We start from the raw sequence: 23,812 nt of genomic DNA, 5'->3' as shown, positions 1-23,812 counted from the left end.
ACTTTTTGGTTTGTAAGATTTATGCATCTGTTAATAAATCCTGCTCTTGTGTGAAGTTTGAAGGCTCTAACTTATTTGCATCTTATCAAACCTGCTAAATCTGCAGGGGGTTGAATACTACTTGTAGGCACTGTGTATATATATATATATATATATATATATATATATATATATATATATATATATATATATATATACACTAGATGGTGGCCCAATTCTGTCGCATCGGGTATTCTAGAGTCTCTGTTAAAATAAAAAATAGTTATATACTCATCTTCCGACGGCCCCCGGACTCTTTCTCTCCTCTCCATGCTATCGGCATCTTCCGGTTCCAGTAATGCTTTGCGCGAAACACCGCTGATGACGTCACGCTCTTGCGAGACTGACGTCATCTCTGGCCCTTCTTGCTAAGCATTACTGGAACCGGAAGATGCCAGGCGTGTGGTGAGAGGAGGGACAGGGTCCGGGGGCTGTCGGAAGGTGAGTATATAACTATTTTTTATTTTAACAGAGACTCTAAAATACCCGATGCATTAGAATCGGGCCACCATCTAGTGTATTATACTCCTGTTACACCAGGAGCTGCTGTCACTGTTCTGCTGTTACCTAATGTATTGTACTCCAGTTACACCCAGTCACTGTTCTCCTGTTACCTAATGTACTCCTGTTACACCCAGAGCTGCACTCACTGTACTGCTGTTACCTAATGTAGTGTACTCCAGTTACACCCAGATCTGCAGTCACTATTCTGCTGTTACCTAATGTATTGTACTCCAGTTACTCCCAGATTTGCAGTCACTGTTCTGCTGTTACCTAATGTACTCCTGTTACACCCAGAGCTGCAGTCTCTGTTCTGCTGTTACCTAATGTATTGTACTCCAGTTACTCCCAGAGCTGCAGTCACTGTTCTGCTTTTACCTAATGTATTGTAGTCCAGATACACCCAGAGCTGCAGTCACCATTCTGCTCTTACCTAATGTACTGTACTCCAGTTACACCCAGAGCTGCAGTCACTTTTCTGCTCTTACCTAATGTATTGTACAAAAGTTACACCCAGAGCTGCAGTCACTGTTCAGCTCTTACCTAATGTACTGTACTCTAGTTACACCCAGAGCTGCAGTCACTTTTCTGCTCTTACCTAATGTATTGTATGCAAGTTACACCCAGATCTGCAGTCACTGTTCTGCTGTTTCCTAATGTACTCCTGTTATACCCAGAGCTGCAGTCACTGTTCTGCTCTTACCTAATGTATTGTATATGTATAGGACTGTGCCTGTGTAATGAGCGACGCAGCAGTGATGCCTTTAATGACTGTAATGTGCTTGTACAATAAGTGATGCGGCCATGTTGCCGCGACGACTAAGCGACTGTCGCTGATTGGACACGGCCTATCCGCCACAACCAATCAGCGATGCAGGATTTCGGTTACAGACAGACATGATAAGACAATTATATATATAGCTTTATATATTTCTGTTCTTCAGGATATAAACGTTGACAGTTCATCAGTGTGTGATTGGTAGAGGTCTAACTTTGCAATTCAGCACAATAGAGACTTGACATTCACCCAGGTGCAACATTAAACTTTTTAGTATTAGTTTATCCTTTCCAAAATTTGATACAACGGGAACCTGTCATATTGTACCTGCAGTTTGTTCTGAGGACAGCATGGTGTAGAGAAGAAGAAGCTGAGCAGAATGATGTAAGGGCTTGTGGGATAACTCAATATAACTTGCATTATATTCATTGAAATCCATGTTGTTTGTATGTATACAATTTCAGTAGGCTATCCTTCTAGTAATTTACAGTGATCTCTTGATACTCAGTCGTATAAGGGAGACTGTTAGTTATTAGTAGGATAGCCTATTGAAATTGTATACATATACAGCATTCCAATATGCTGCTTTGTATCATTGCTGAGAGGTGCTGGTCTTATCTCATATGAGACAAAACTGGTGACAGGTTCCCTTTAAAAGGAACCTGTCAGTAGGTTTTTGTACCCCAAACTGATATAACCTGTGTTAGGTTGCTGTAATCAGGGCGCTGGGGTCAGTAAGCCAAACCTCCATCTCTTGACTCCGACTCCTCTATTTTCCTGACTGTCGACTCCATGACTCCGACCCCACAGCACTGCTTCACTACTGAGCATGTACAGTGGGGGAAATAAGTATTTGATCCCTTACTGATTTTGTAAGTTTGCCCACTGACAAAGACATGAACAGTCTATAATTTTAAGGGTAGGTCAATGTTAACATTGATAGATAGAATATCAAAAATATAACCCAGAAAACCAGATTGTATAAATTATATAAATTTACTTTCATTTTGCAGTGAAAAATAAGTATTTGATCCCCTACCAACCATTAAGATGTCTGGCTCCTAGAGACCAGTTAGATGCTCCTAATCAACTTGTCACCTGCATTAAAGACAGCTGTCTTACATGGTCACCTTTATAAAAGACTCCTGTCCACAGATTCAATTAATCAGTCAGACTCTAAAGGTACTGTCACACTTAGCGATGCACCAGCGATCCCAACCAGCGATATGACACGGTCAGGATCGCTGGTGCATCGCTAAGTGGTCGCTAGTGAGCTGCCACACAGGCAGATCTCACCAGCGACATCGCTGGGGACGGGGGGTCGCTACTTACCTGTCACACTATGTGATCCTGCGTCCTCCGGCCCGGCTCCACGCTCGTCGCTCGCCTCTCCACAGGAAGCGCCGCAGGAAGCTGACGACGAGAAACAGTCCAGGACGTTCTTGCGCGATCAGCGATAACCAGTGGGGGAGTGGGTCGTAGGTAAGTATCAGACACAGCGATATCGCTATAACGTCACAAGTTATAGCGATATTGCTAGAGATATCGCTTAGTGTGACAGGTCCTTAACATCTACAACATGGGCAAGACCAAAGAGCTCTATAAGGATGTCGGGGACAAGATAATAGACCTGCACAAAGCTGGAATGGTCTTCAAAATCATAAGTAAGATGCTGGGTGAGAAGGAGACAACTGTTGGTGCAATAGTAAGAAAATGGAAGAAATACAAAATGACTGTCAGTCGACATCGATCTGGGGCACCATGCAAAATCTCACCTTGTGGGGTATCCTTAATCATAAGGAAGGTGAGAGATCAGCCTAAAACTACACTGGGGGAACTTGTTAATAATCTCAAGGCAGCTGGAACCACAGTCACCAAGAAAACCATTGGTAACACATTACACTGTAAAGGTTTACAATCCTGCAGTGCCCGCAAGGTCCCCCTGCTCAAGAAAGCACATGTGCAGGCCTGTCTGAAGTTTGCCAATGAACACCTGGATGATTCTGTGAGCGATTGGGAGAAGGAGCTGTGGTCAGATGAGAAAAAAAATTGAGCTCTTTGGAATTAACTCGCCGTGTTTGTAGGACGAGAAATGCTGCCTATGACCCACAGAACACCGTCCCCACTGTCAAGCATGGAGATAGAATCATTATGTTTTGGGGTGTTTCTCTGCTAAGGGCACAGGACTACTTCACCGCATCAATGGGAGAATGGATGGAACCATGTACCGTAAAATCCTGAGTGACAACCTCCTTCATTCCGCCAGGACATTAAAAATGGGTCGGGGCTGGGTCTTCCAGCAAGACAATGATCCAAAACATACATCCAAAGCAACAAAGGAGTGGCTCAAAAAGAGGCACATTAAAGGGAATCTGTCACCCTTTTTTTTGCCTTTCAGCTGCCGACATTGACATCAGGAGCTTATCTACAGCATTCTGTAATGCTGTAGATAAGCCTCCGATGTAATCTGAAAGATAAGAAAAAGAGTTAGATTATACTCACCGGGGTGGGCGGTCTGGTCCGATGGGTATTGCGGTCCGGTCCGGCGCCTCCCTTCTTCATGCGAGAACATCTTCTTCTTCTCGTCCTGTAATGGCTCCGGCGCAAGCGCACTGCTCTGCCCTATTGAGGGCAGAGCAGAGACCTGAAGTGCGCAGGTATCGGGAGAGGTCTGGCGCCTGCGCATTGCAGAATTCTGCTCTGCCCTCATCAGGGTAGAGAAGTGCGCCTGCGCCATAACAGGACGGGAAGAAGAGGACGTCATCGCATGAAGAAGGGAGGCGTCGGACCGGACCGCAACACCCATCGGACCGGACCGCCCACCCTGGTAAGTATAATATAACGTGTTTTTCTTCTCTTTCAGGTTACATCGGAGGCTTATCTACAGCATTACAGAATGGTGTAGATAAGCCCCTGATGTCAATGCCGGCAGCTGAAGGCAAAAAAAAAGGGTGACAGATTCCCTTTAAGGTCACAGAGTGGCCTAGCCAGTCTCCAGACCTTAATCCCATAGAAAACTTATGGAGGGGGTTGAAGCTCAGAGTTGCCAAGCGACAGTCTCAAAATCATAATGATTTAGGCTAGGTTCACATTACCGTTTGAGTCCGCAGCGTATCATCCGCAAACGCATGTTTACGCAGCGGTTTTTATCCGCATCATCTTACTCATGACGCAAAAAAAAGCTGCGTTTGTATGCGTTTTTGCATGTGTTTGCATTGTTTATGCGCATGCGTTCGATATGACATCAAATAAAAATGGGCGTGTCTCATGGGATTTCTATTTACATTTTGAAGAATGCATGTGTGCACATGTCCTTGCGTATGCATGCGTTCCCATAGACAGCAATGCGTTTTTTGACGCACTGATCCGCATACGCATGACTGCGCATATATGACTGATTTTTGCCACTTCCAAAAATGCAACATGTTGCGTTCGCCGGACCCCTCCGCACACCGAAAAACGACACATGCGTACGCAGATGCATGCAAGCTGATGCAAGCACATGCCCCTGCGTACACTATGTTAAAGGTAGGTACACATGACGCATGCGGATCTATGCGGATGAAACGCTGCGCACACAGACGCAAATATGAAACCAGCCTTAGGGTATGTGCACACGTATTTTTTTGGCTCTGCGGATACTGTAGAGAAAACCGCAGGTAAATCCGCAGGACAGAGTCCTGCGGTTTATCTGCGGTTTTGCCCTGCGGTTTTACACCTCATAATCGATGAGGTGTAAAACTGCAGCGTTTCTGCACCAAACAATTGACACATGTGCACAGCTTTTTTTTATTTCCATAGGAAATAAAGGTACTGTACAACGCAGCAGAATCTGCTGCGTTTCTGCAGAGCCAAAACCGCTGCGGAAGCGCAGCAGAAACTGCAAAGTGTGCACATACCCTTAGAGATGATCTGCAAAGAGGAGTGGACCAAAATTCCTCCTGACATGTGCGCAACCCTTATCATCAACTACAAAAAACGTCTGACTGCTGTGCTTGCCAACAAGGGTTTTACCACTAAATATTAAGTCCCTTTTTGATAAAGCAAACGCGAAACGTACGTCAAAGGGAGTGTGTCGGGCTCCCAGGCATCCTGCTACTTTCATTATGGGTAAGCACTAAATCACTTAAAGGAATGTTTTATTTCTCTTCTATGAGATTTATCTCTATGACAGTTTAGGGAAATTTCTCTTATGACAAGTTCCCTTATTATGTGCATTTATATCTGCACAATCATACAGCACCCATGTTATTTCTGTGAGTTTTATCATATTATAAATATTAAGTCTTGTTTGCCAGAGGTATCAAATACTTACCGTATTTCTCACTGCAAAATGCAAATAAATTTATATCATTTATACAATGTGATTTTCTGGATTTTATTTTTGATATTCTATCTCTCAATGTTTAAATTATAGACTGTTCATGTCTCTGTCAGTGGGCAAACTTACAAAATCAGCAAGGGATCAAATAATTATTTTCCCCACTGTACATACTTCAACCCCACAGCACTGCCTCACTGCTGAGCATGTACATATCCTGACCCCACAGCATTGCCTCACTACTGAGCATGTACATACCCCGACCCCACAGCACTGCCTCACTACTGAGCATGTACATACCCTGACCCCACAGCACTGCCTCACTACTGAGCATGTACATACCCCGACCCCACAGCACTGCCTCACTACTGAGCATGTACATACCCCGACCCCACAGCACTGCCTCACTACTGAGCATGTACATACCCAGACCCCACAGCACTGCCTCACTACTGAGCATGTACATACCCCGACCCCACAGCACTGCCTCGCTACTGAGCATGTACATACTCCGACCCCACAGCACTGCCTCACTACTGAGCATGTACATACCCCGACCCCACAGCACTGCCTCACTACTGAGCATGTACATTCCCTGACCCCACAGCACTGCCTCGCTACTGAGCATGTACATACTCCGACTTCACAGCACTGCCTCACTACTGAGCATGTACACACAGCACTGCCTCGCTACTGAGCATGTACATACCCCGACCCCACAGCTCTGCCTCACTAAAGAGCATGTACATAACCCGACCCCACAGCACTGCCTCACTTCTGAGCATGTACATATCCTGACCCCACAGCACTGCCTCACTACTGAGCATGTACATACCCCGACCCCACAGCACTGCCTCACTACTGAGCATGTACATACCCTGACCCCACAGCATTGCCTCGCTACTGAGCATGTACATACTCCGACTTCACAGCACTGCCTCACTACTGAGCATGTACACACAGCACTGCCTCGCTACTGAGCATGTACATACCCCGACCCCACAGCTCTGCCTCACTAAAGAGCATGTACATAACCCGACCCCACAGCACTGCCTCACTTCTGAGCATGTACATATCCTGACCCCACAGCACTGCCTCACTACTGAGCATGTACATACCCCGACCCCACAGCACTGCCTCACTACTGAGCATGTACATACCCCGACCCCACAGCTCTGCCTCACTACTGAGCATGTACATACCCCGACCCCACAGCTCTGCCTCACTACTGAGCATGTACATACCCTGACCCCACAGCACTGCCTCGCTACTGAGCATGTACATACTCCGACTTCACAGCACTGCCTCACTACTGAGCATGTACACACAGCACTGCCTCACTACTGAGCATGTACATACCCTGACCCCACAGCACCGCCTCACTACTGAGCATGTACATACCCCAACCCCACAGCACTGCCTCACTACTGAGCATGTACATACCCCGACCCCACAGCACTGCCTCACTACTGAGCATGTACATACCCCGACCCCACAGCACTGCCTCACTACTGAGCATGTACATACCCCGACCCCACAGCACCGTCTCACTACTGAGCATGTACATACCCCAACCCCACAGCACTGCCTCACTACTGAGCATGTACATGCCCCGACCCCACAGCACTGCCTCACTACTGAGCATGTACATACCCCGACCCCACAGCACTGCCTCACTACTGAGCATGTACATACCCCGACTCCACAGCACCGCCTCACTACTGAGCATGTACATACCCCTACCCCACAGCAATGCCTCACTACTGAGCATGTACAAACCCCGACCCCACAGCACTGCCTCACTACTGAGCATGTACATATCCTGACCCCACAGCACTGCCTCACTACTGAGCATGTACATACCCCGACCCCACAGCACTGCCTCACTACTGAGCATGTACATACCCCGACCCCACAGCAGTGCCTCACTACTGAGCTTGTACAATACATACCCTGACGCCACAGCACTGCCTCACTACTGAGCATGTACATGCCCCGAACCCACAGCACTGCCTCACTACTGAGCATGTACATATCCCGACCCCACAGCACTGCCTCACTACTGAGCATGTACATACCCTGACCCCACAGCACTGCCTCGCTACTGAGCATGTACATACTCCGACTTCACAGCACTGCCTCACTACTGAGCATGTACACACAGCACTGCCTCGCTACTGAGCATGTACATACCCCGACCCCACAGCTCTGCCTCACTAAAGAGCATGTACATAACCCGACCCCACAGCACTGCCTCACTTCTGAGCATGTACATATCCTGACCCCACAGCACTGCCTCACTACTGAGCATGTACGTACCCCGACCCCACAGCACTGCCTCACTACTGAGCATGTACATACCCTGACCCCACAGCACTGCCTCGCTACTGAGCATGTACATACTCCAACTTCACAGCACTGCCTCACTACTGAGCATGTACACACAGCACTGCCTCACTACTGAGCATGTACATACCCCGACCCCACAGCTCTGCCTCACTACTGAGCATGTACATACCCTGACCCCACAGCACTGCCTCGCTACTGAGCATGTACATACTCCGACTTCACAGCACTGCCTCACTACTGAGCATGTACACACAGCACTGCCTCACTACTGAGCATGTACATACCCCGACCCCACAGCACTGCCTCACTACTGAGCATGTACATACCCCGACCCCACAGCACTGCCTCACTACTGAGCATGTACATACCCCGACCCCACAGCACCGCCTCACTACTGAGCATGTACATACCCCAACCCCACAGCACTGCCTCACTACTGAGCATGTACATACCCCGACCCCACAGCACTGCCTCACTACTGAGCATGTACATACCCCGACCCCACAGCACTGCCTCACTACTGAGTATGTACATACCCCGACCCCACAGCACCGCCTCACTACTGAGCATGTACATACCCCTACCCCACAGCAATGCCTCACTACTGAGCATGTACAAACCCCGACCCCACAGCACTGCCTCACTACTGAGCATGTACATACCCCGACCCCACAGCACTGCCTCACTACTGAGCATGTACATATCCTGACCCCACAGCACCGCCTCACTACTGAGCATGTACATACCCCGACCCCACAGCACTGCCTCACTACTGAGCATGTACATACCCGACCCCACAGCAGTGCCTCACTACTGAGCTTGTACAATACATACCCTGACGCCACAGCACTGCCTCACTACTGAGCATGTACACGCCCCGAACCCACAGCACTGCCTCACTACTGAGCATGTACATATCCCGACCCCACAGCACTGCCTCATTACTGAGCATGTACATATCCCGACCCCACTGCACTGCCTCACTACTGAGCATGTACATACCCTGAACCAACAGCACTGCCTCACTACTGAGCATGTACATGCCCCGACCTCACAGCACTGCCTCACTACTGAGCATGTACATACCCCGACCCCACAGCACTACCTCACTACTGAGCATGTACATACCCCGACCCCACAGCACTGCCTCACTACTGAGCATGTACATACCCCGACCCCACAGCACTGCCTCACTACTGAGAATGTACATACCCCGACCCCACAGCTCTGCCTCACTACTGAGCATGTGCATACCCGACCCCACAGCATTGCCTCGCTACTGAGCATATACACAGCACTGCCTCACTACTGAGCATGTATATACCCTGACCCCACAGCAGTCTCACTACTGAGCATGTACATACCCCGACCCCACAGCAGTCTCACTACTGAGCATGTACATACCCCGACCCCACAGGACTGCCTCGCTACTGAGCATGTACATGCCCCGACTCCCACAGCTCTGCCTCACTACTGAGCATGTACATACCCTGACCCCACAGCACTGCCTCACTACTGAGCATGTACATACCCCAACCCCACAGCTCTGCCTCATTACTGAGCATGTACATACCCCAACCCCACAGCACTGTCTCACTACTGAGCATGTATATACCCTGACCCCACAGCAGTCTCACTACTGAGCATGTACATACCCTGACCCCACAGCACTGCCTCACTACTGAGCATATACATACCCCAACCCCACAGCTCTGCCTCACTACTGAGCATGTACATACCCGACCCCACAGCACTGCCTCACTACTGAGCATGTACATACCCCAACCCCACAGCACTGTCTCACTACTGAGCATGTATATACCCTGACCCCACAGCAGTCTCACTACTGAGCATGTACATACCCTGACCCCACAGCACTGCCTCACTACTGAGCATATACATACCCCAACCCCACAGCTCTGCCTCACTACTGAGCATGTACATACCCTGACCCCACAGCACTGCCTCACTACTGAGCATGTACATACCCCAACCCCACAGCTCTGCCTCACTACTGAGCATGTACATACCCCGACCACACAGCACTGCCTCATTACTGAGCATGTACATACCCCGACCCCACAGCACTGTCTCACTACTGAGCATGTATATACCCTGACCCCACAGCAGTCTCACTACTGAGCATGTACATACCCTGACCCCACAGCACTGCCTCACTACTGAGCATATACATACCCCAACCCCACAGCTCTGCCTCACTACTGAGCATGTACATACCCCGACCCCACAGCACTGCCTCACTACTGAGCATGTACATACCCCAACCCCACAGCTCTGCCTCACTACTGAGCATGTACATACCCTGACCCCACAGCACTGCCTCACTAGTGAGCATGTACATACCCCGACCCCACAGCACTGCCTCACTACTGAGCATGTAAATACCCCGACCACACAGCACTGCCTCACTACTGAGCATGTACATACCCCAACCCCACAGCACTGCCTCACTACTGAGCATGTACATACCCTGACCCCACAGCACTGCCTCACTACTGAGCATGTACATACCCGACCCCACAGCACTGCCTCACTACTGAGCATGTACATACCCCAACCCCACAGCACTGCCTCACTACTGAGCATGTACATACCCCGACCCCACAGCACTGCCTCTCTACTGAGCATATACGTAAACTGCAGCACAGAATCAGTTGAACTAAAAGCCGAGATCCTTAGATCAGGAACAGAACCGACATTTCATAACTTTCCCAAATTCTTAACAAAAAATGTACAGCACATTCTGCATTGAACTACTGTACCCAATTTATTATATATTTTTGGAGTCAGTCCATTTTATATCGACTCCAACTCCATCAAAGTAGACCCTGACTCCAACTCCACTGACCTGGCTGTAATAAGAAATAAATCCATATTTTAGCTTATCAAACATTGATTCTGTTTAAGTGAAATCACTTGTCCAATTTTTTGTGCTAATAAGGTAGAAGTGCAGGGGCTGGGTCTCTGGCTTCTCTCCTTTTGGTCCCACCACTCTTCTGTGGTCATTGAGTGACAGGTTATTCTTATCTGAATGACTTGTCTCCCCCTCCAAGATCTTTCACAAGCATTCCCTTATGTGGTACATAGCAGTAAAACCTGAAGAATGTTCTAGAGCCGAACTATGGATCTGCTTATACACCACCCGCTATATACAGACGACAGTTGTGAGAACGAGAAGCAGGAGACATATTGCAGCCGTGTCTTCTTACTTTAGTGAGTCTGCATTGGTAATAAGTCTACAAATATCCCTCCTTTATGACCTCTGTGCTACCAATTAGGGTATGTGCACACGTTGATGTGGAATTGCATCAGATCCGCAGTGTAGTGTATTGCCAATGTTACTCAATGGTAAATTAAGTATTTCTGTGCAAATGCTGCGTAAAAATTTGCGCAGATTTGCAGCAGCTTTTTTTCAGCAGCTTGTCAATTCTTTTTGTGGATCCGTTGCATCGCTCTCTCATTTTGCAATGTTTGCTCAGTCTGCACTATGGATTGCTGGCTGCAGAATGGGTTTACTGACAATCCATCAGTGCATTATTCTGAATGGCCAATGGGAGAGTTTCAGTCTCTTTTATCACTCATTTTCATAGCTCCTCTCAGCTAATATATGACCGTTTAAGTTGAATATGCATGGAACCAAATAGCCTTCTAAAGCGAAAAAGGTACTACTTTTGCAATTCAGTTATTACAGTGATTTACAGCCACAAATGCATGTACATGTAAAGAGAATCTGAGATTAAGATTTTATACCTCAAACAAATGGCATGTATGCAAAACAGCTTTAATGCTGGTTAAATACATATCTTTCTTGAATAAATCATTTATTTCCATTTTAGAGAAGTCCATCTTTGAAATTCTGTACTATTGAGTTGCAAGTGCAGCTGGGAGGGGCAGTGATGCACTTGCAGATCTCCTTCCTCTCTTCCTATTTTATACCTGCGCCTGCCTCCTGTGTGTGACTGAGAGGTCACTGAAAAAAGAGTGATCTATTAGTCAGACACAGTAGGCAGGTGTGTAATACGGAGCGAGAGAGGAAACCTTCAAGTGCATTGATCCACCCTTGCTGCACTTGCAACCCATAACTTATAATTTTATCTATGAATTCCTCTAGAACAAAACCGATTTCTACAATAAATGGATACATTAAAGCTGCTTCACATACATACTATTTGTTTGGGAGTATAGAATCCTGATCATCGGTTCTCTTTGGAAAAAAAAAGTACATAAGATCAACCCCTTTTTAAGGACTTGTCCATTAGTTGATCTTGATTGTCTATCCTTGGGATAGGCTATCAATATCTGATTGGTGGGGGTGCTAATCATTTGTCCCTGCTGCCAGCTTGATGTGCCCAATTTCAGAGCTGCACAGCTCCATCACCTGAATAGTGGCCACAGCCAGGTACAGTACATCCGCCCCTTATTTGTATAAAAAGGGGGCGGATGTGCAGTACCCCGCCACTGCCACTATGCACCTAAACTATGCTGTGCAGCTCTGCAACTCGGCCCATCCAATCGGCACTGGGAACAGCTAATCGGCAGGGTGGTGGGTTTAATCCCTCCTCATCAACCTGATATTGATCTAAAAGTCCCAGACAACTCCTTTTAAGTCTGCATTTAACTCCTAACATTTGACCAGCTGCTATGATATATCTGAACCAATGTTATTATGTTTTGTTACTTAATTTGGTTGTTTAGCTTTGCTTCCATGTCCACTAAGTGTCAATTGCAAAACCATACTATAGCTGTCATTCACTTAAAAACTAGTATCGAAGGCATTATATATAGCCGGATTAATAAAACTAAATTAAAAAATAACTTAATACATTTTTCCTGTTTTATTTTTTTTCAGAGAAAAAAAAATATTGCAAACATGCCTTCATGCATTGTGAACCAGTGTTGTAACAAATCCGGACGCAAAGGCCAAAGTCAAGCTATAATGTTTCACAAATTTCCAAATGATATTGGCAAAATAATATCATGGCTGGAGAGCAGTGGACAAAAATTTAATGACATCCACGTATTATCAAAGAAAATAATGGATAGCCGTGCAACCAGTAAATATGTCATCTGCTCTGGCCATTTTTCAGCTGATTGTTACGACTACCATTATAATGGAATAAAATTAAAACCTGACGCCATACCATCAATATTTCCCACTGTCAGCGAGGGTGAAACCATAATTGAAGAGAATTTAAAAAAAAATCGTCACCGAAGCACAAAGCGAGTTTTCGAGTCACCTGCTCAAAAACTGTGTCTGATTGAAATGGCAGAGACTGAAAATTTGAGCAGTCATGAAGATGATTTGACCAAACCTGGATTTAGAAGCTTCAGCACTCAAACATACAGCACACTGATAAATTCTACATTAATCTGGACAGGGAACAGCGTACCGGGAATCCATGCACTGACCTCCACACTGACTGGGGATAAACCTACATTACATTCTTCTGAAAGCCAAGAATTTTCTTCACCCTTGAAGAAATCCGCTCCTACAAGAAGCATCTTATTCCAAACTACTGAACCAAACTTACTTGAGCAGACAGCAACGCTATCTCCAATTATAGAGGAACGAACCACGGCGCAGCAGGACATGGAAATTTCTGTTGAAGACAACAGTTGCAAAGCAAAATTGGAGGAAGTTTCAGATCATTTGCCCCAGCTATCAATCATTGACGATTCTGACCTTTGCGGACGTGCATCTCTTTTCAAAGATTCAGGTAAACTTTCCTGATAGAGCTGAATCTATCAGAGGAAGACATTTTCAAGGATTGAAAAGTTTTAGTTTTTGAATCCTGTCTCGACAATTTAATTATGAATCATGAAGGATAAAGGGGTTGTGCAGGTTTGTCAAGAACCTTCTCAGTGCTCACACTGTCAGGATTCTACGGAACTGGCAGCAAGAGTGGGCTGTCATGTGATGGCAAGTATGCGATTTGCATACTTTCGGTCACATTCGGACTAGACTTGTGTGGCCTCTGTCAATTCACTAGTGTGAGTGAGGCACCACACGTCCAGTCGCAATGTGGCTGGAAGTATGTATATCACATACTTTTGGTCACATGACCAACTATTCTCTGTACCTCATTGTGAGGATTTACAAGTCTGCAGTCACATAGAGTGACTGCAAACTTTCATGAGAAACATGCACAACCCCGTTAAATGTCAACATGACAGTCATTTTACTTATATAGTAAATACTTTTGAGAAAGATTTTTTCATGTTGTCCACTACATTGTATAATGCCCCCACCAATTTAAAGCTTGTAAAGAAGTATTTTTGTAAATACCTCTCGTTGCCATCTGTCCCTGTGAGCGGCACTAACACTGCCCGCACACTTGCCATCCCATGACCCCGGCTGCAGCCACCGCTGACATCTGTTGATGTCACGTCAAGTTCCGGATCTCCTGCATTCTCCCGGGTGTGACCCAGTCTCCCACCCTTCCTGATTTGACTGGGCCGTGTGTGGTGTTTCACTGCACGTCACAGCCCAATATCCAGCGCGTTTGCGGCTAATGAAAGCAGAGGGCAGAGGGAAAGCGCCCTCTGGATACTGGTCTGTGACATGCGGTGAAATACCGCCAATAGCACAGTCAATCAGGAAGGGTCTATGTTTTATTATGTTGAGGAAAAGCATTCCAGAGTAGTGGGGATTCACAGGAAAAATTTTGTATGCGATTGTGGGTAGAGGAGAAGATGGGAGTAGAGAAGAAGATATTGTGAGGATCGGAGGTTGCGTGCAGGATGTCAGAGGAGGCTGTAGCCGGGGTCACATGATGCCGAGTGAGCGGCCAGCAATCGCGCCGTTCACAGGCACAGATGTCAGCGAAATATATAAAAAATACTTTACAAGGTTTAAATCGGTAGGGGCATTATACAATGTAGTTTGCAACCTCTTTAAAGCTCTTTCTGTAAAATAACTGGCGAGTTATGTGTCTGGATACTATTGATTTTAATGTATAGGAAAATGTCGTTGACATAACAAGTCTGTGACTCGAAAGTTGTAAGACGTTCTCATATGTATGCTCAACACCACATTCATGAAGTTTATGAACCCTTTAGGTACTTCACAGGAATTAAAGCAATGTGCTTTATGTTTCTTTTAGCTCCAAATTTTTCATTTTTACAAGGGTAACAAGAAAAAAATGGATGATACCTTTTGTTATGCAATTTCTCCTAAGTACACCAATACGCCATATGTGGGGGGGAAACTACTGTTTGGGTGCATAGCAGGGCTCGGGAGGGAATGACCGCCACTTGACTTTTGAAGTGCAAAATTGGCTGGAATAGATAGCGGACGCCATGTTGCATTTTCCGACTCCCTAATGTGTCTAAAAAGTGGAAAACCCCCCACAAGTGATCCCTTTTTGGGGACTAAAACCCTAAATGAATTTTATTTTGAGGTTTAGTGAGCATTTTTTTTTTTTAATTTGTTTATTAACCAAGAAAAACAAGAAAACAACATGTACCCTTATGCATACATCAAAATAATACAAGTGCATTTTGTCAAAATAATTATGGGAGAATAGCAATTCACACATTAAATTGTTTATACAATTTAGTTTCACAGGTCTATGAGTTATTGCTTAAATAGTAGATTATTGAACAGGTGCTTTAAGCTCTATATCCTTTGAAAGTACATATCACCACGACACTACAAATCTTACTAGACTATAACTATGCCTAACATGCTGCCTAGTACATTACACAGTATTAAAAAATGCAAAGCAAATAAAAAATATATTATGTGATGCCATAAATATATCTCAATGCATTTCAACTATAACAGTCATGATGATACCGAGCCTCCGCTCCCGGAAATAGTGAGATGAGAGGATTTCCATTTATCCCAGATTTTGTCGAATTTCCCTAGACAGTCCCTATTTTGGTAAAGTGTTCGCTCATATGGAATGACCGAGTTTACCAGGTCAATCCAGGCTCTAAGAGAGGGGTGTGACCCTCCCATCCAACGTAGCACCAACACCTTCCTAGCCAATAAAAGTGTCTCACATAAAAAGATCCTAACATAGTGTCCCCATACCATATGTATATATGAACATATGAACCTGAACATGTGAACAGTACCTAAATGAGCAGGATTCAGACACATGTGACATGCACATATATGAACAGGTTAGATTTTTTACTACAGAGTATTTTTGCACGTTTGTCATTTTGTGCTTTCTTTTTGTTTCAGTCATTGGGTGGTGTGAACACTGTCCGACCGACCTGTTCACATTTGTGCATGTCACATGTGTTTTTATTCCATTATTTCCTTGCTTATGCAAGCTTTGGGAGATTCCCGCCTCTCTCTTGTGAGACATGCACATAAAGAGCTGTCTTACACCACGTGCCCACATCAGGAAGCGCCTGTCTGAATTCTGCTCATTTAGACACTGTTCACATGTTCAGGTTTTAAATACATTAGATAGGGACTGCTCCGTTAAGGGTTACCGTGACGAGGTGGAGTAGCTTAGTATACATTTTTTACAAAAAACAAATCGACTAAATACCCTGTATTTGTTCTCATCTTTCTACTAGCACTAGCTGACTACTGTCATATTTTTTTACTACAGAGTATTTTTAACATTTGTCATTCTGTGCTTTTTGTGTTTAAATAATTATCCGGCATCCATTTACTTAAAGCTTTAATCTGTCCTGCTAGATAACACAAATAAAAAATCCGGCAGCGTCGCTCTCCCCATACACCTAGACTTCTGTAATGTGGATAGTTATAAGCTTAGGTCTAGAGCTCCCCCATATAAAGGACATGGCCAGGGAGTTCAGATTGGTGAAGACTGCCTTAGGAACCATCACCGCACTATGCTGGAGGGTGTAACTAAGTTTGGGAAGTAGTGAGCATTTTTAACCCTCAGGTCATTTTAAAAAATTGTATAATATTGGGCTGAGTTACTGAAAAATTACCGTTTTTTTCCCACTAAAATGTTGCTTTGGTACTCTATTTCTAATGTTCAAAAGGTCTAATAGGAGAAAATGAGCAGTACAATTTGTTACACAAATTCTCCAGAATTCACGGATACTGCATATATGGAGGAAAACTACTTTTGAGTACTATTATAGTGCCAGCTTTTCTGTTAGGGTTTGCGGGTGCCATGTCACACTGGCAGAGCCCCGGAGGTGCCAGAATAGCAGTACACTCCCATAAGAGACCCAATTTTACAAACTACTCTTCTTGATGAATTCATATAGGGCGAACCTATGGCACGCAGAGCCCTCTCAGCTGGCACGCGGCCTCGCCTCACTGCTCCAGAGCTGCAGCTTCCTTCCTCTCACTTATTGAGCGGCCCGGTGAATGATGATGCCATGCCGCCGCGGCCACGCCGCTCAGTGTGTGAAAGGAAGGAAGCTGCCGGCGCGTAGAGAGGTGAGTGTGGCCGCTGGTGTGTGAGTGTATGTGTGGACGCTGGTGTGGGTGTGGCCGCTGGTGGGTGTGTGGCCATGTGTGGCCGCTGGTGTGTGTGTGTGGTCGCTGGTGTGTGTGTGTGTGTGTGCGCCCGTGTATGGTCCCTGGTGTGTGTCTGTGTGTGGCCACTGGGGTGTGTGTGTGATGGGGAGAGGGGAATGATGGGAGTGATGGGGAGAGGGGAATGATGGTAGTGATGGGGAGAGGGGAATGATGGGAGTGATGGAGAGAGGGGAATGATGGGAGTGATGGGGAGAGTGATGGGGAGAGGGGAATGGTGGGGAAAGGGGAGTGGGCTAATGATGGGAATGATGGGGAGAGGGGAGTGATGGGGAGAGGGCTAATGATGGGAGTGATGGGGAGAGGGGAGTGATGGGAAGAGGGGAATGATGGGAGTGATGGGGAGAGGGTTAATGATGAGTGATGGGGAGAGGGGAATGATGGGGAGAGGGCTAATGATGGGAGTGATGGGGAGAGGGGAATGATGGGGAGAGGGGAGTGATGGGAGTGATTGGGAGAGGGGGATGATGGGAGTGATGGGGAGAGGGCTAATGATGCGAGTGATGAGGAGAGGGGAATGATGGGAGTGATGGGGAGAGGGGAATTATGGGAATGATGGGGAGAGGGCTAATGATGGGAGTGATGGGGAGAGGGGAATGATGGGAGTGATGGGGAGAGGGGAATGATGGGAGTGATGAGAGGGCTAATGTTGGGAGTGATGGGGAGAGGGGAATGATGGGAGTGATGGAGAGAGGGGAATGATGGGAGTGATGGAGAGGGCTAATGATGGGAGTGATGGGGAGAGGGGAATTATGGGAGTGATGGGGAGAGGGGAATTATGGGGAGAGGGGAATGATGGGGAGAGGGCTAATGATGGGAGTGATAGGGAGACAGCTAATGATGGGAGTGATGGGGAGAGGGGAATGATGGGAGTGATAAGGAGAGGGCTAATGATGGGAGTGATGGGCAGAGGGGAATGATGGGATTGATGGGGAGAGGGGAATGATGGGAGTGATGGGGAGAGGGGAATAATGGGGAGAGGGGAATGATGGGAGTGATGGGGAGAGGGCTAATGATGGGAGTGATGGGGAGAGGGGAGTGATGGGGAGAGGGGAATGATGGGAGTGATGGGGAGAGGGCTAATGATGGGAGTGATGGGGAGCGGGGAATGATGGGGAGAGGAGAATGATGGGAGTGATGGGGAGAGGGGAATGATGGGAGTGATGGGGAGAGGGCTAATGATGGGAGTGATGGGGAGAGGGGAGTGATGGGGAGAGTGGAATGATGGGAGTGATGGGGAGAGGGGAATAATGGGGAGAGGGGAGTGATGGGGAGAGGGGAATGATGGGAGTGATGGGGAGAGGGGAATGATGGGAGTGATAGGGAGAGGGCTAATGATGGGTGTGATGGGGAGAGGGGAATGATGGGAGTGATAGGGAGAGGGCTAATGATGGGAGTGTTGGGGAGAGGGCTAATGATGCGAGTGATGGGAGAGGGGAATGATTGGAGTGATGGGGAGAGGGGAATGATGGGAGTGATGGGGAGAGGGCTAATGATGGGAGTGATGGGGAGAGGGGAATGATGGGAGTGATGGGGAGAGGGCTAATGATGGGAGTGATGGGGAGAGGGGAATGATGGGAGTGATGGGGAGAGGGGAATTATGGGAGTGATGGGGAGAGGGGAATGATGGGAGTGATGGGGAGAGGGCTAATGATGGGAGTGATGGAGACAGGGGAATGATGGGAGTGATGGGGAGAGTGCTAATGATGGGAGTGATGGGGAGAGGGGAATTATGGGCATTATGGGGAGAGGGGAATGATGGGGAGAGGGCTAATGATGGGAGTGATGGGGAGAGGGGAATGATGGGAGTGATTGGGAGAGGGAAATGATGGGAGTAATGAGGAGAGGACTAATGATGAGAGTGATGGGAGTGATGGGGAGAGGGCTAATGATGGGAGTGATGGGGAGAGGGGAATGATGGGAGTGATGGGGAGAGGGCTAATGATGGGAGTGATGGGGAGAGGGCTAATGATGGGAGTGATGGGGAGAGGGTAATGATGGGAGTGATGGGGAGATGGGAATGATGAGAGGGCTAATGATGGGAGTGATGGGGAGAGGGGAATGATGGGAGTGTGTCACGATGACCCGTCCTGTGTGACGCGGCCAGCAGGCCGGTAACTAAAACAACAAGACGCAGCACGTGATACTGTCCTGTTTGACACGGCCCGCAGGCCGGTAACTAAAACAACAAGACACGGGGAAAGGGGAAACAGTTACAACGGTGGGCCCTGCGATAGGGAAAGGGGACGTGGAGACCTCCTGCACTCCCCTGAGTCAGTGTCCCTAACGCTCCCAACGTTCCCTATGCCGTTTCCGCACCGGGGCGCCGATCAGGAACCTGTCGCCCTAGCACACCCTACACATATCCCTTTGCTCAGGAGCTGGGTGGCGCAGGCAGTGGCCCCACCGCTGTACTAATACACACTAAGGAAAAAACACAAACAGGGAAACACCACTTAGCTTTACTCTGTTGCTCTTGCTCCTGGCAACAGAGTCCACCACCAGAATGCAGCTCTCCTCCTGAATCGCTGCCACCAAGCTCTGTCAGAGCTACAAGGAAATCCCCTATGACTCCTTCCACACCAGGGCTAAGACAGTGCTACAAGGAACGCTGTCCAGCTCCTTCCTCCACCAAGGATGGTTGAAATGAGCACTGTCACCAACACTGATTGCAACACCTGTGACTCTTTTATAGCAGAGCCAAAGCAATTACACCTGCATTATAATCATGTGCACTTAACTAAAGAAACAAGAGTGCAATGACGCTCACCACCACCGGGGGCAAACTTAGAACAAAAGACACCACAGTGCAATAATCCTAATGGCCACCGGGGGCAAAAACCAAACTTAAGCACAGCTTAGGAAAAAAAAAAGGTTACCTGTGTGTTTTATCAGTCCTGATCCAGCATGGATCATGACAGAGTGATGGGGAAAGGGCTAATGATGGAGAGAGGGGAATGATGGGGAGAGGGGAATGATGGGAGTGATGGGGAGAGGGGAGTGATGGGGAGATGGCTAATGATGGGAGTGATGGGTAGAGGGGAATGATGGGAGTGATTGGGAGAAGGGAATGATGGGAGTGATGGGGAGAGGGCCAGTGATGGGGAGAAGGCAATGATGGGGTGTATACAATGAGTTATTTTTATATGGTTTCAATCAGTTTAATATAATATACACTGGGATGAGGTAAGCAAAAGGTCACTGAAACTTACTTAAGATAAAGGAATGTAAATTACTGGTCATTTGTTTATCCATCAACAAAGGACCATTGATATTCAAGGCAACTACCCTAATTAGATTGGGTGTGTTAACTTTCCCAAGGATGTTATCTTGTGCTCCGAAGCCCCTCCTCCAGCTTGCTGTATTTCTGCCATGTGGCACACATGAGGCCCCCTCTAGCTTCCTGTATTATATACTGGTTAAAACAGGTATTGAGGGGATGTGTTTATAGCCAATGCACAATAGACTTGTGACATCATTCCCCACATGGTGGGGCTGGACACACCTTTTAGCTGGACATTTAAAAGAACCAGGACACATGTTGCTCAGTCTCTTTTGGCTCCTGGAGGATGGCTGGTCGACGTCTATCTGAATAATGTAACGTATGAATAATGCTTGTTTCTGATTAATGCATATATATTTATAGTTTTATACTGTTTATTATTTGATAACACTTAAGTAAATCAATTTAGTAATTCAATTCTTGTGTGAGCATTTTCTTATTCATCACAATCCATTGGAACCCTTACAATACATGGGGTGATGGGCAGGAGGAAATGATGGAGGTGGTGGAATGGGCAATTTCTACAAGAAGGGGATCATGATGGGGCAAATTTCTGCATGAAGGGGATCATGATGAGGCATATTACTACAAGAAGGGGATCATGATGGGGCATATTTCTGCATGAAGGAGATCATGATGGGGCATATTTCTGCATGAAGGGGATCATGATGGGGCATATTTCTGCATGAAGGGGATCATGATGGGGCATTTGGCACGTGTTGGCACTTCGTCATAAATAATTGGGTTTTAGGTTGCAGTTTGGGCACTCGGTCTCAGAAAGGTTTGCCATTACTGATTTAGGGGTTCAGTGATCATATTAACATCACAGAACTTTATATCATTAGTTTGTAAAGAAAAAATAATTACATTTTTTACCATAAAAAAATGGTTTTGGCCCCAGATTTTACATTTTTGTAAGGTAAAATGGGTAAAAATGGCACCAAAATTTGTCACAATTTCTGCTGAATGTGGGAATACCCCATATGTGGCTATACAGTACTGCTTAGTTACATGGTGAGACTCGAGAGGGAAGGAGCGCTATTTGACTTTTGGATCACAGCTTTTCCTAGAATAGTTTGCGGACTCTATATACAGAGCTTCTAAGTGCCAAAGGAGCAGAATCCCCCCTCAAGTGACCCCTTTTTGGAAATTGTACTCCTTTGGAAATTTATCTATAGGTGTAGTGACTATTTTGCTTCCATGGTTTTTTCCAGAAACAAGCAGCAGTGGATATTGCTGAGTGAAAATTTCAAGTCTGCCATTGCAGTGCCCATACATTTTGCCCAACTTGTGCTACTGGAGATACGCACCTGAAAATTAAACGGGCTCTCATCGCTACAGAAGTGCCAGGCATGTTGACGCTAAATGTTGGTTAGGTGCACAGAAGGGAGGGGACATTTGGTTTTGGTAGCACAGAATTCAGTGGGTTTCTTTTGTGGGGCAAGGAGCCATTGCGCTTTTCCTGAGCCTTTGTGCTACCATTTTACATAACGTTTTTACATCCCATTTATCCTGCGCTCTACGCTGAGCACTTAAATGGTGGTTTTCATCTAAAACTCTGAATGACGTGATTCAAATGAAACCCATGAGGTATCCATTCACTATAATGAGGCAGCAGCGTTACTCTGTCCCCCATCTGGCCTCTGTTCAGCGGTGTCCTTCTTTTCAGAAGTGCACAAACCTGTGGTTTCCGTGCTTTTATGCACACTTAAAAACACAGACACCACTAGATTATAGGTCAGACGGTGTCCACAGTGCCTCGGGATCCAAATGAATCACGTATTCCATAGATTTACACTGACATTCCGAGGTAAACGCTCAGCGTATTGCGCAGGATAAATGTGAGCTGAGTCTTACTACGATCTCTGGGAGGAAAAATGACCAAATCAGCAGCAGGTGAAGAATTGGTTTGAATTATTTGTACGCCATTTGTTGTGCGGTGTAAGTGATTAGATGACTTTATTCTTTGGGTTGGTGCGATTACCAGATTTATAGTTTGTTTTTTTATGTTTGGTTGCTATCACACACTTTTTTTTGTTTTTTTTTGCAAAGTTTTTGCATCACCATATTTTGAGAGTTATAACTTTTCTATATATCTGCCTACAGTCATGCAAGTTTTTTTTTATGGGGGGGGGCGGGTATGGTACCATTTTCAGGCGCATAAAATTTTTTGATCGCCTTATATTCCTATTTTTGGAAGGCAGTATGAACAAAATCAGCAATTCAGGAATTTGTTTTGTTTTTTTTTTAATGCTGTTCACCAGCTTTATTCTTCAGGTCAGTACAATTACAGCGAATCACATTAATGTTGTATTTTTGTGATTTGCCACTTTCACACACTAAAAACAATTTTATAAATTATATTCTGAGAGCTATAGCTTTTTTTATTTTTCCACTGAATGATATCTATGGAACTTGTTTTTTTGCGGGACAAGGTGACGATTTTAGTAATGCAATTTTTATTTACATTCGACTTTTTGATTGATTGCTTTTTATTCCACTTTTCTCTGGTGGTATAATGATTTTTATTTTTTTTTACAATGTTCACTGAGGGGATTAACTAGTGTAACAGTTTTATTTATTGGGTTGTTCCAAACACGGTGATGCCAAATATGTGTCCTTTTTTTTTGTTCTTTGTTTTTGCATTAATTTATATATTTATTGGTATAATATTTGTAATTTTATTTATTTTTTTTAACTTTTTTTCCTAGTTTATCTTTGAGACTTCAACTTTCCCTGCCCTGATCGCTGATCTAATACACTGCATTGCCGTTGCATTGCGTGTCCCCTCCTGCTCAAAGCAGTACCTTACAGGCCACCGTACCTGGGGTAACCTTTTAGGTTCACTATAGGCTTTACAGGGAAAGAGGCGAGAAACGAGCGCTGACTTTTGCTCTTCCCAGCACTTGAAGCTTCATTTGCACTTGCTAGGAAAAGGTTTAAATATAACCATTTATCAGTACAGTTACAAGCTGTAACCGTTCCTCTCTCATGTTATTTTTGTCATGTGACAAGAATTTAAAGGTTTTGTAGCAAGAT

The 23,812-nt window shown here is 46.0% G+C and overlaps 1 protein-coding gene across 4 annotated transcripts in view; it reads left to right on the top strand.

Annotated features, from left to right (window-relative positions):
- The window catches only part of LOC141100171 (uncharacterized), a 66,891-nt gene that overhangs the window by 9,778 nt on the left and 33,301 nt on the right, over positions 1-23,812 (top strand). For all 4 annotated transcript variants that reach the window (XM_073588458.1, XM_073588457.1, XM_073588455.1 and 1 more), the window contains exon 2: positions 12,859-13,726. In XM_073588458.1, the coding sequence (XP_073444559.1) occupies positions 12,880-13,726 (847 nt within the window). In that variant the 5' untranslated portion in view covers positions 12,859-12,879. The remainder of the gene's footprint in view (positions 1-12,858; positions 13,727-23,812) is intronic.

Source organism: Dendrobates tinctorius, unplaced genomic scaffold (assembly GCF_039654945.1).
Source record: "Dendrobates tinctorius isolate UK_male_01 unplaced genomic scaffold, ASM3965494v1 ptg000103l, whole genome shotgun sequence".
NCBI classification, from domain to species: Eukaryota; Metazoa; Chordata; class Amphibia; order Anura; family Dendrobatidae; genus Dendrobates; species Dendrobates tinctorius.
The sequence above is the reverse complement of the archived record's forward strand: the minus strand, read 5'-3'. Positions and strand labels throughout refer to the sequence as shown.